The sequence below is a fragment of the Trachurus trachurus genome (genome assembly GCF_905171665.1).
Source record: "Trachurus trachurus genome assembly, chromosome: 10".
In the NCBI taxonomy this organism is placed as follows: Eukaryota; Metazoa; Chordata; class Actinopteri; order Carangiformes; family Carangidae; genus Trachurus; species Trachurus trachurus.
The window spans coordinates 26,431,913-26,444,236 of NC_139894.1; the positions used below are offsets into that span (position 1 = coordinate 26,431,913).

At 43.8% G+C, this 12,324-nt stretch overlaps 1 protein-coding gene across 1 annotated transcript; it reads right to left on the reverse strand.

Annotated features, from left to right (window-relative positions):
* Window positions 1-64: 64 nt before the first annotated feature.
* Window positions 65-11,080, reverse strand: zdhhc2 (zDHHC palmitoyltransferase 2). Its single transcript, XM_083980618.1, has 13 exons — window positions 10,917-11,080; window positions 7,906-7,932; window positions 7,414-7,508; window positions 6,627-6,747; window positions 6,405-6,474; window positions 6,262-6,294; window positions 5,216-5,336; window positions 4,750-4,882; window positions 4,116-4,242; window positions 2,037-2,129; window positions 1,662-1,777; window positions 1,476-1,546; window positions 65-1,385 (listed from the first exon to the last, which is right to left on the reverse strand). Exons 1-12 carry the CDS (start codon window positions 11,041-11,043, stop codon window positions 1,506-1,508), a joined length of 1,104 nt encoding a protein of 367 aa, XP_083836744.1. The 5' UTR covers window positions 11,044-11,080; the 3' UTR covers window positions 65-1,385; window positions 1,476-1,505.
* Window positions 11,081-12,324: the final 1,244 nt, after the last annotated feature.

Here is a 12,324-nt window from a genome sequence, read left to right on the forward strand (position 1 = left end):
CACATGAAGATGAGCTCATTTTATTCTTATAAGGCATCACAACTGTACAGTACATTGCCTCACACATCCATATTGTCTCAAGTCGTACAGACAGATAGAAAAATAGAAATCGACACTGACTGTCACCATGAAGCTTTTTTTTTTAAACAAGCATACATTCTTTAAATTTCAGTGATTTTTTTTTTTTTATATTAATTTCCAGCCGAGACAATCACAGACAGAATCCTCAAAAGGTGAAAATAGACTTGACTTCTTTTTCCTGTTGTTGTATTTTTTGTGTTTTTTTGCTCTGCAGTACCTCCACAACATCATGTTGTGAGTTATAAAAACACTCAACAGCTCAACAGTGTCTGCCTCTTGATGGTGAACAGATCTGCAGCAGCGTCACACGGAGGCTCTTTTTTTTCCCTCCAGAGACTCAACAGTCAGGAAGCTTTTGGCCGGCAGTTTGTCGTGGACTGTAGGACTACCATACAGCAGGTAAGATATTTGGCTGGGGGGTGGGGGGATGGGGAGGGGACACACACTGTTGCAGCACAGGGCAGCACCAGCTTCCAGGTGTTTTTAGTGTGACAGCAACATCCTCACTCATGCGAAACGAGTCAGAAGAGCCCTTTATTCAAAAAATGTAATTACTAATGACTACACCTGTTTTTTTTTGTTTTGTTTTCAAGCAAAAGGGGGGAGGACGTCTCGTGGTACACTTCACTACAACAACGTGTGTTTGTGTCGACATCCTGAGATGAGAGCATGCATCATCCACAACACTCAACATGGTGGGTGGAAAACCTACCACCCACCCACCCCTCTCCAATTAAAAAAAAACTCACTGGAAAAAGAAAAGAGAAAAAAAAAGACTAAAGGAATGTCATATACATCACAATAACACCACCACTATTTTATACTTCATGTGCAAATGTTTGGCAAACTCATAACAGCATCTACTACTGTGCTAAGCTATGGAAAATAACATGAAATAGATGATTCTGAGAGTTTCTGTGCCATGACCTGTAACAACAGCAGCTCAGATTGGTTCACCAGTATACAAAGTGCAGACGACGTCCCCGTCCCACCGCTGCTCTGTGCTTATTCATGTACAAACAAAACAATTGTGATTGTTGGAATGCAAGTTTCACTTTCATCCTCTTGTTCTTTCGCCCAAATACTTTCAGATCGCAGCAGATAGTGTTGCTTGATCACAGTAAAAGCGATACTGGTGACAGTAATAATTGATATTTCTCTGGTTTGTGTGTGATGGCAAGTCACGTTTAAAAAAAAAACTTCTCAGAAGAAGGTCTGCAACATGGAAAACAACGAGTTTCGATCAGGTCACCGTCAAGTCACGTTCTGATAGGCACAAACACTGTGGAGGGGGCAGCAGAGACCTGCAGCAGGAGACACATAGACATAGGTGTTTAGTTATTTAGAAATCTAAATATGAAGAGGATTTAGCCTACCTCTGAATGTGGACTTACCTTTCCGGATTAAAGGTGCCAACGCTCTGGTTATGCCTCATTTTCTATGGTCATGCTTGGGTTACTGGCACCTACACAAACATAGACAAGGGATAACAATCTGTTGTTTCGATCATAAAACCTTAATAATGTCTCCTCTGGAGATGATGAGACCAAGCAGTAGAGAATAAACCAGTGGTATTTTACCTTTCTTGTCTTTGTCTGCTCCACTGTCACTCTCTGTCCAGGAGGGGGTGCTGGTGAGCAGCCGACTTTGACTCTCTCTCAGCGGCTTGGAGGGGAACTGACGGCCCTCTGCTGCACTGGAAACACACACACACACACACACTCATGAGGGGACATGTAGGCAGGGTTCCTGTGCCTGAGAGCTTCTTATTCAAATAAAACAGTCCTAAATCCTGTGATCTGAGTCATTACTTTGGCTGTAACTGCTGCAAGGTGATTTTCCTGCATCATTAAACCAACAGGTTCACAAACCCCTGGGGCCAGACTTGTGACTTGTGACTTGTGCAGACGCTGCTGTTTTTACGGATGTGTGTGATCTTCATTTTTTATACTCACCCTTTGTTGGCAGGGTTGGAGCCTGTGGGTGAGGACGGCTGCTCAGGATCCAGATTCACCAGACAGGATGGAAACGAACAACCGTCACCTAAACTGGAGAGCCAGGAGAGGAAAGGAGGGTAACTACACTGATGCATCATGCACATATAGTTGGAATAAAACACCTTTTTACCTCTTGTCATGAAATGATTGTGACGTGTGATTTATTCTTGATAGATAAAGTTTATATCTTCAATCTGGTAACTGGGACTCAGTGTGTAATCATCGCCCCTGGTCAAAAGTGATTACTGACGTGTATAAATAGGAATAAAAAGAGGAATGTGTCTGAAAACAAAATTATTCCAACTTTATGGGCAACAGTGTATTTGGAAGCTATTTTTTCAGTGTAGGTGAGAGTGCAAATTATTAAATGATTTAATTGTATGTTATGAATCTAATTTCATGTTTGTGGTTGATGGCTGATTCTGTAAAAGCACCTACTGTATGTAGAGTTTGCTGAACAGTGACCACTGTGGCCATAACTGGAAATGTTAAATGTTAAAACACTGTCTCACTCAGTAATGTATGTAACAGCCTACAACTATTTACTTTAGATGAGCTATCATTAGCCACTGGTCACACCAGACCAAATCTCTAGCAGCAACACCTCCGAGCGACTGAGCAATGAATTGAGCTTTTCAATAAATCGAAGACGTGTATGTTGATGTGTTGAACCTACAGCAGATTATTTCACCTCTAAATTGTTGCACAGTTTTAATTTAATGTGACTATTCCTCAAGGAAAAATGCAAAGAGGATGAAAAGAATTAAGTAGGCTACATGCATGTTTTTATTTATAAACTTGTTCGTATGTATATTTGTTGTGTTTAGTTTGAGCTGAATCTCAGGCTCGTATTTCAAAAACATGAGTTAGTTTTTTATATTTAAACTGTGACTGTGGTTGCCAAGAAGCTGCATATTCCTTCTGTCAGCATGAATTACTAATTTAGCGAAGCTTGAGCCTCTGCATTAATTGACGGTTTTGATGATGTTGTTTACTGGAGCTGATGCTCTCTGGTCTCCTTCAGGACTTTCCCGTCGTCGGAACCACTCTGTGGCAGTGGAAGTTTCCGGACTCACTAATGCGCTGCTGCTTTTATTCAACACTTCTCATCCAGAGTCAGATGATGCTGAAATGTCTCTGAACTGCAGCGTGTCATTTCCGTGACATTTCAATGATTTTATAACTTGTATGAAAACGAACTGTCCTTTAGAGTTCTAGTTATCGATGCAGAAAGAGTGAATGGGGAATTTATGGTGTAATCCATAAAATAATCTAAGGTACATAAATTCAAACTGTACATACCATCATGATGACCTTATGCAGAGTAAATCTGTGAACAATATCCGTCTAAATGGAGACTATGCTGTGTTATGAATACAGAATTAAATGGCCTTTCACAGACATGACTTTGTGACTCATGACATGATAAAATACATAAATCGATCAGTTTGCAGGATTGCTCAATCTGATCTGAATATCATAGATGTCAATGGGGGTTTACTACAGTATGTGATAAAGTATTCATTTACAAAAAATCATTATGCACAATGTTGCATTAGCCTTTTTAGGACTACTCCATTAAAATATATGTTTTTGTAAACTATAATAACTAATATTAGTGTGGTTAATGCCCCAAACACACAAATGATTGTGTCTACATCCATTGACCTGTGAGTGTTTATCTCTGTCTGTTCTGCTGATATAATTCACAGCACAACATTTGTTTTTTGTTCCTGAACATTGCTGCTGATCCACACAGAGACACACAGTGACCGTCCAATCAAACACATTGTCTGATCCACATCTCAACATGTTGGATTTACATTTCCTGATCTTGTTTTTTTAGCCCAGCTGGATGTCTCAGCCACACTGAAGCACAGCCTCCCGTCTCTGACCTCAGTGTCCTTCAGTCTAGACTCATAATTACACATCAATGGGAAACATTATAATTCATATCTTATCCTTGTTGTGTTGTGTTTAAAACGATGTTGTTTTTTAATAATCTATTAATCTTGAATGACATTATTATGACCTCACCTGGAGAAAATGGGAATAGGCCAGTATTTCGTCTCATCACCAAAGACCTGGCGGAAGTTCTTACTCACGCCGAGACTGAAACCGTTCTTGTCTGTGCCGTGACGAAAGACCGGAGCGCGTACGGCCTCTGAGAGGACACACATGGAGAAGAGAAGCAGTGTCAGTGTGATATAAGGAAGAATAAATACACCTCGGACTTTTTGGTCAGAAAACAGGTCAACACATGAGCTTGAATGAAACGGCGCCGAATGAAAGTGTCTTTGTTCTCAGTCTGTCCCACCAGGTGTGACTCCTCTTCCTACCTGTGTCTGTTACTAAGCTGCTTACCGCTCTGAGCCGTGTGTCTCTGCATTACACTGTAACATACTCCTCTGGATAATCCACTCTCCTCAACACACAGAGACAAAGTGTTGCAGTGTTGCACACATAATAAGAAAGTGCTCTGTCTGATAACGGCCGCCCCGGAGCAGCGCTGATGAAGATGATGACTGACTGACACATCCTTCATCATTAGCGCAGAGACGACACTGTGTAAACCGTGAGCAGACTGGAAGCAGATCTGCTGGTTAAATACTGCAGCAACCTGACTGAACACACACACAAACACATGAAGGGTATGAGGGACGCCACCTACCGAGAGTGGATCTGTTCTTGCAGACGAGCCAGCAGTGATAGATGAAGAGAGAGGCGAGGCTGACGGAGAACATGGAGGCAGAGAAGAAGAGGAAGAGGATATGGAACTTGGCCTGAGTGTCTGGGAGTCCATTCTGAGGAGGAAACAACCCGTTAACACAAACACAAACACACGGAGTGAACGCTAAAACCAAGTGAAGCAGGTGAACTCTGCTACCGGACCATCTCTACTCCACTAATAGTCTACATAGAGGGGATCGTTTCAGAGCTTCTACTTGAGCTCCACTAACTAGTCAGCTGCCTCATACCAGGTACTCCCTCAGACGGAAATGTGCTCTACCTCCGGCCTTGTGAAGAAAATCAAACACGCACATAATGTAACACAGGACGCATGTGGTGCATTGAGATTTCATTTTCAGACAGTTCAGAAAAAAAGGTTTATATCATAGCAGACAATATATATTTACCGTCCAGAATTTGATGAAGTATTGAAGATCTGTGGCAGTTATAAAAAGGCAGTAGAGGAGCGAATATGCCAAGAACAGCATGAAATACTTGTAGTTGGAGAAACCCACACAGTTGTTCACCCTGCAAAGAGAACAAGAGGAAAACTGGGGATGAGCTGCTGAGCTGCTACAAAATCATTGTGAATTTATTTGATCTATTTTAGATAAGTATAATACAATGTTGCACTTATGCCCCGTGCTTTTGTGTGTGTGTGTGTGTGTGTGTGTGTGTGTGTGTGTGTGTGTGTGTGTGTGTGTGTGTGTGTGTGTGTGTGTGTGTGTGTGTGTGTGTGTGTGTGTGTGTGTGTGTGTGTGTGTGTGTGTGTGTGTGTGTGTTTTCATTACTTCCCACTTTGATGTGTCTAATCTTTTCTTTCATTTCACATTAACAATATTTACATCATTATTTCAATACCAGTACCAATAGACTGTTAACATGTCCTGTTGGTCTTCATGTAAATTAAACTGACTCCAGCTGTGAACTCTTATCTGCTGTCAATTTTTGGTGTCCAGCATTGATCTTAACATTTGTAAGTTAAACACAACGACCTGTTGTAGCCTGAAAAAGCAAACAAACTGCTCGAACCACCAGCAGGTTTGCTCCATTTAAATCAAATTTCAGGGATGTTGGACTAATTGTATTTTTATATTTTGTTGATGATGGATTAAGGACAGACATCATCCTCATCAGACATTTCAAACAGAAAATCCTGAAACATATTATTTTTTGATCAACAGAAAAGTTGCATTGACGTTTATTTGAAAACCAGATGTTGTACAATGTGACGTTACATTTTGTTACGTGTGCATCAGTGTGATGCCTGTTTTCAAGCCCCTGAATGTAACTGGGCAGTGTAAAATTGAAAAGCTGAACTATGTGGTGCCTTATGTGAAAAAAGAAATGCTGTAATTACACACCATGTGAGTTGAGCGCTACACTGCTGCAGTGTCACTGATCTTTGTTTTAAATCCTATTGGCTGTTAAATAAAAGAGTGTCACTACGCACCAGGGGCAGTGGTGATCCATCTTCAGGATGCATCTGTAACACAGCAGGGTCAGACATCAGTGTAATTGAATCTTACTTTCCCTGCCAAAATTCAATATATGGTGTGGTCTTTCCTCTATAGGTGCATGAGCAGAGAGCCGTACTTATCACAGACTGAACAATGGTGACATCGATCAGGCTTCAGCAGCTGGCAGCGGTCACAGAAACGGATAGCTGAGGAGACACAGCCAGTTCAGTCACACAGCCGTCAGCAGCAGCAGCAGCAGCAGCAGCAGCTTCTCCTAACACCTGACCACAGACTATCAAGGTTGTCGAGGACGAAACCAGCCCAGAGAGCTGCGTGTCGCTCTGTTGTTCTACTGTACCTCCGGAGTTGGTGCGGGTGTAGATGGGCAGATCCTTGGCTATCCTCCTCAGGATCTCCTGCTGAGACTCTCCTCGATCTTCACGCTCCAGCAGCTCCTTGTCAGAGTAGGACAGGTGGAACTATGGAGGGCAGCGCACAGTGGAAGAGAAAACACAAACAACTCCTGTGATTCATCTATGAGCTGTGCTGTAATGACTCATATCCTCCACATGTGTCAAAACACTCTAATATTTTGTCAGATGAGCAATGTGAGTATCAGTAATGCAGCAATGTCTGCGATGAAGCAGCGTGTCTTTGTTTTGGCTCCTTCTGCCCCAGCAGGCAAATGGGGACAAAGCAGCACAGAGCTGTGATATTACTTTCAGCTACTCGGCAACGTATGATTGAACACTGGAAACAAATAACTGATGATAACAAACAGCACATCGCCTATTAAATCTGACTTTTATTACAGCCTCAAAACCGGCAGTGTTCGCGTGTCATGCAGCAAAGAGTTCATGTGTGGTTGGTTCTCAGCTGCATGTGCAGAAACCGAAATGCAATGGTGGCCTTCCTCCAAATGTGCCCCTTCCTCTCTGAGATGTGTGCATATGTCTGCAGAGCTGAGTGCTGTGGTCAGGATCAGAGCCATTAGAGTGCAGCTCCAGGCTCTTCCACTGGAAAGTATTATTAGTCTAAATGCAGCGTTCAATCACCCAGAGAGGCTGTAACCTACATCTGCACTTCCCACCATGCCTCATCACGCCGTCCGACTGTAACGCTGCATCGTAATCAGACACACTCACCTCCTTCAGGGGGTTCATGGGCTGGGTGAAGATGGTTTGCCAGTACGCCCACACAAACAAGATGAAGATGACATGGTACACCAGCAGGTACACAACTGAGAGCAGAGAAAGGACATAAACTCATCGTCAGTGTCTTCTGTTAGCGGTGGTGCGTGCATCGAACCATGTGTCAAACGTCTGCAGCTTCATTACATGTTAATAATATTAATGCACAACGATCAGCACAAACTTTACAATAATCAAAGATAGATGTGATTTGGTCTCCATGGAGCCTGAATATAATTACACATATGAGTGAGCTAATGAAAAGGATCCAGAGGACACACTTCCAGCTGCCACAGGTTGATTGTGGTGTTTTGAGGGGAGCTGCCTCTGCACAGACCTCCTCTGGTCTGAGACTCTGCTCAGCACTTGACAGATCGAGAGCAGCTGGAGATGCTTTAAACTTTAAATGATTCCTCTCGGTGTTAAAGTGCATTATAAAAGACTCACCCTTCTGTCCCGTGTCTTCAATAGACTCTGAAAAAAGAGAAGAAGCAGTTATGACTAGGGTCCTCCTGTGTTTTTACATGATACATGTTGGACTAACTGTCTGAATTCAGTTTGACAGGGCTGAAAAACGCTGACTGTGCAAACCACTAATCCACACCACACCATTCAAAATCAATACACAGCAAGCTCCCAGTCAAACACTGTTCCTCTCATATAGATAAGCATTGACAAAGTGCGCATTGACAAAAGGCAGCGAAAAACAACAGGAGCATCCTGTACTGTGTGTGTGTGTGTGTGTGTGTGTGTGTGTGTGTGTGTGTGTGTGTGTGTGTGTGTGTGTGTGTGTGTGTGTGTGTGTGTGTGTGTGTGTGTGTGTGTGTGTGTGTGTGTGTGTGTGTGTGCTGACAGCTGCAGCCACTCCCTGGGGTGAAGTTGCTGATCATCAGCACCCACCCCTCAAAAACCTGCACACACACACACACACACACACACACATAGAGACCTGGATCAGACATGAGATGAGACAGGTGGAGACCTGTTGGAGGACCAGCTGACACTGTTTATATTGGTCCTGATATCTAAGCAATGATTAGCTGAGCATACAGAATCATCCATCCTCAGTAATTAGGCAATACAGCACAGACAAGCACACACACACACACACAGACACACACACAGACACACACACACACACACACACATGCACTTTGCAGGTACTGAGGAAAGAAGAGCCAACAAGCTGAATTGAAGCGTGCACGTGTGAGTCTGAGAGGGAAGCAGAAGTGTGTGCGGCTGTGGTTGTGTGTGAGGATGTAGCCTATATTAATAATCATAATAGTAATATATAACAATAATAATAATAATAAATGTTATCATTAATATGTCAATGAATGGCTTATTGTCACATCAGCTTTCCCCGTTTCTTTTACACCAAAGTGAATGTTCGACAGCACACGAAGCCAAACACCTCCTGACTTCACATTTTGAACAAGGTTGGTAGAGAGAGGAGCGACTGTTCAAAGGCTGATGCTTAAAAACAAAGTGGGTCAACCACAGATTGCTTGGGGTGAATTATGTAAAGCAGACAATGGGATTAACTGAGCTGCTGAACGAGAGGTGTCAGCTGACGATACTTTCACACAACCGTCCCTGTGTCTGTCTGAGGAGCACATGGCGGCCTGGAGGCAACCACCGTCCTGCCCTGCTGCTGCTGTTTACATGTGTCCGTCCCATCTGACTCGGCTGCACCACAGTTTCCTTCTTGTTCCATGGGATAAAACAAGGAGGTTGCAAAACAAACATCAAACAGTGTTTTTTTTTTTTGCTTTTTTGTTGTTGCTGCAATCCAAATACATATCTCGTGGATGGAAGCAGACACAGTCCTGTAACTCTAGGAGAGGTTCTTCCTGGGACAGAGGCAGTGGGGGGTGGGGGGCTAGACTGAGGCACAGTCTTTCGGTCTAAAAGGAGGATGTTTATAACAAAATGTCACATTTAAAACATTGGTTCACTGAAAAACTGTATTCCGTTAATAATTACATTATTGTTTAACCTCAAATACTAAATTCTAATATGAATCAGTAGCCTTTGACATGTACAAGTCCCCCACGCCCACTGTGCAGACATCAGACTTTACAAAAATAGAAATGTTCTTCTGTTTCAGATAGTCATGCTTCTCTCTGTGGTGCTTTCTTTCCTGTGGTCTTTTTCATCTCTGCTGTTGATGTTTTTGTTACTTTGTTGTTGTTTTTTGTCTCCTTGTGGTAGTTTATACACAGGAAATGTTAAGTCATCCCATCCTCAGGTTTCAGTCTCTGAGTATGCAGTGGACCTGTTGAGTAATACATCAGTGATGGTGTGGTGGTGGGTGTTGCCTCAAGGGGTCAGCTTTCAGGTGGAGGTGTGGGTCACCCTTGGGCACCAGTCTGGCTTCACCCACCCAAAGTGACATGGCACTATTCCTCCTGCTGCATATTTAACTCTCCCTGCTCAGGTGTAAAGGCGAGAGTGAAGGTGTACGCTGTCAATCAAAGCTGGATATCACCCCCCTTCAGATATGGATATGATCAGATTTAAGAACAAAACAAACAGACAGAACATCAAACCCTCTGTCCCGCTGCATTTTGGTCTCATTATCCTGTCTCCATTTCATTCCCCTCTCTGACAGAGGAGATCTTCTTTCCTAGTGGTCTGACAAGCTGCCAAATGGAGCAGAGGAGTAGGCTGCTGAGACTCCTCGGAGACATCCTAGAAAACCATTACTCACTATCCAGGTCAACTCTGTGTTCACCGTTCACAGAGGAGGCTCGCTGTCTGTAGCTGCACCATCGCGTGTCTGTATGTGTGTGTGTTATTGTGTGTGTATGAGAAAGAGACAGGCCTGATTCGAAAGCCATTACAGTCAGACGACTTGCCAGAAGATAATGCTGCCGCTGGTGGTGTTGGTGTTTTTTGGTGGTGGATATAAATTCAGATAGTGAAGCTGAGCGACTCCATGAGCCCGGAGCTATTACAGTAAGTCTGTCAGATAGTGCTGATGGACACTGTCAGATAGTGCTGATAGAGTGGTGGAGTCACATAATGAATCTGAGACACATGGTCTAATCCTATTCTGTCCATCCTGCTATAGTGTATGTCCTGAGAATGGAGTCAAAGCCCCTCCACAATAAAAGCAGGTTGCCAAATCATTCCGACGGTGTTATGATCTAGCCTAATTTTGCCACTTGAGCATTACAATATAGTGACAATCCCTGGATTCACTGTTATTGTCATGTGACACCGTCCACACACTGCGTAAACAACAGCCAGGCTTCTGCATAAAAACACAATCAGCCTCAAACACAAACTGCTGAAACAGAAATGTTTCCCCACCCCATTACCAAAACAGACACACACTCACACACACCAGTCCGAGCATTTCCCCCCTCAAACACAGACACAGTACACACACACACACACACACACACACACACACACACACACACACAGCACCCAGACAGCTGGTTTCTTACCTATGCAAAGCTGCAGGACGTAGGCGTAGTATGACCAGGCCACTATGAGGGCGATGAAGAGGACCGGGATCCAGTACAGAACTCTCTGACAGCCCCGCTTGATACTACGCGAGCCCGACGGTGCCATAGTCTAGGAGCGGATCATTTCTCGTGTGCAGACGTATGTTCCTCTCCCTCCCTCCCCTCCACTCCCTCGCTCGCTCGCTCGCTCGGCGCGTGTGTGTATGTGTATGTGTACTCCCGTGGACTGTCACTGCATCGTAGCTCCGACTCTGATCAGACGCATCCTCCTCTCTCTCAGCCTCCCACCGCCGCTGCCGCTGCTGCACCGCTCGCCCCTCTGATCGTCCTGCCCAGCCAGCCGCCGCTGCTGCTACACACTACAACACAATATCAGACAGCTCTCTCTCTCTCTCTCTCTACACACACACACACACACACACACACACACTGAGAAGCAGCGCCGCCTCTGCTGCCTCCCCACAGGTTGCCATGACGTCCGCGGGATGCTGCAAGGCTGGCACATTTTTCACCGCGAGCACCGGGTTCATTTGGTTCATCTCGTGATGTTCAAACACACATTCCCTTGTTTTACTACATATGCGGGGACTATGTCTTATAACTCTAACCTGAGCCCCCAAACAGCCATTTCCACCTGAGAGGGTCAGACCCCACAACCGTAGTAAAACCAGTACACACACACTATGCTAGTCTGTATAGTATCATTTTGGCCTGGTGTCCTGTACAATATGTTTTGCTTTGTCAGATTGTGTCACCTGCATAGTGTTTTATACCTGACAGTATAGGTGGAGCTGCAAGATCCACCTGCTTCTGCTGCTTCACACCCAACTACACCTGCAGAATATCCTGCAGCCCAGCAGTTCATCCTGCAGCCTCCTGCGAACCTGCAGTCTGTGTTGTCTGACATTTTTCACTGAATACTTTCTAATGTTCAATTGAAGAGCTCTTTAAAACATGTTTTATTCCATTAATGTTGTTTGGATTTGAGAAAGACTTCAGCTGTGATATACCACCTGTTGTCACTCGCTCGTGTGGGCGGCATCCTGCAGCAAACTGACAATATGCAGCACAATATGTGGAGATAGTCTGAGAGAAGTGACAGATGGCTCAGTGACAGATCAAACCTCAAGTAGCTCTGATGTGTGACCATCACCAGCTCTGATTGGTTAAAAAGATTTCACTTAATGTATGTTCTCTGCTGTATAGAGAGGTTAAGTTCAACAGTATCAACCTATTATAAATATCAGGTGGAAGTTCATAATGGTAAATAGAAAAACAATACTATAATCAATAAAAACAACAATTACTATATACAACACACAAATAAACACACCAACACTGTTGTCATGGTCACTTGTCCCCAAAAACAGAAAGCAGGTCACTGGGT

Excerpts from the sequence above, each read along its gene's own strand:
- zdhhc2 (XM_083980618.1), bottom strand. The coding sequence starts at position 11,043 with ATGGCACCGTCGGGCTCGCGTAGTATCAAGCGGGGCTGTCAGAGAGTT. Across the intron at positions 6,295-6,404 it reads CATTGTTCAGTCTGTGATAA|ATGCATCCTGAAGATGGATC; the intron begins GTACGGCTCTCT and ends GCTGTGTTACAG. Across the intron at positions 2,130-4,115 it reads CCTATTCCCATTTTCTCCAG|TTTAGGTGACGGTTGTTCGT; the intron begins GTGAGGTCATAA and ends CTGGCTCTCCAG.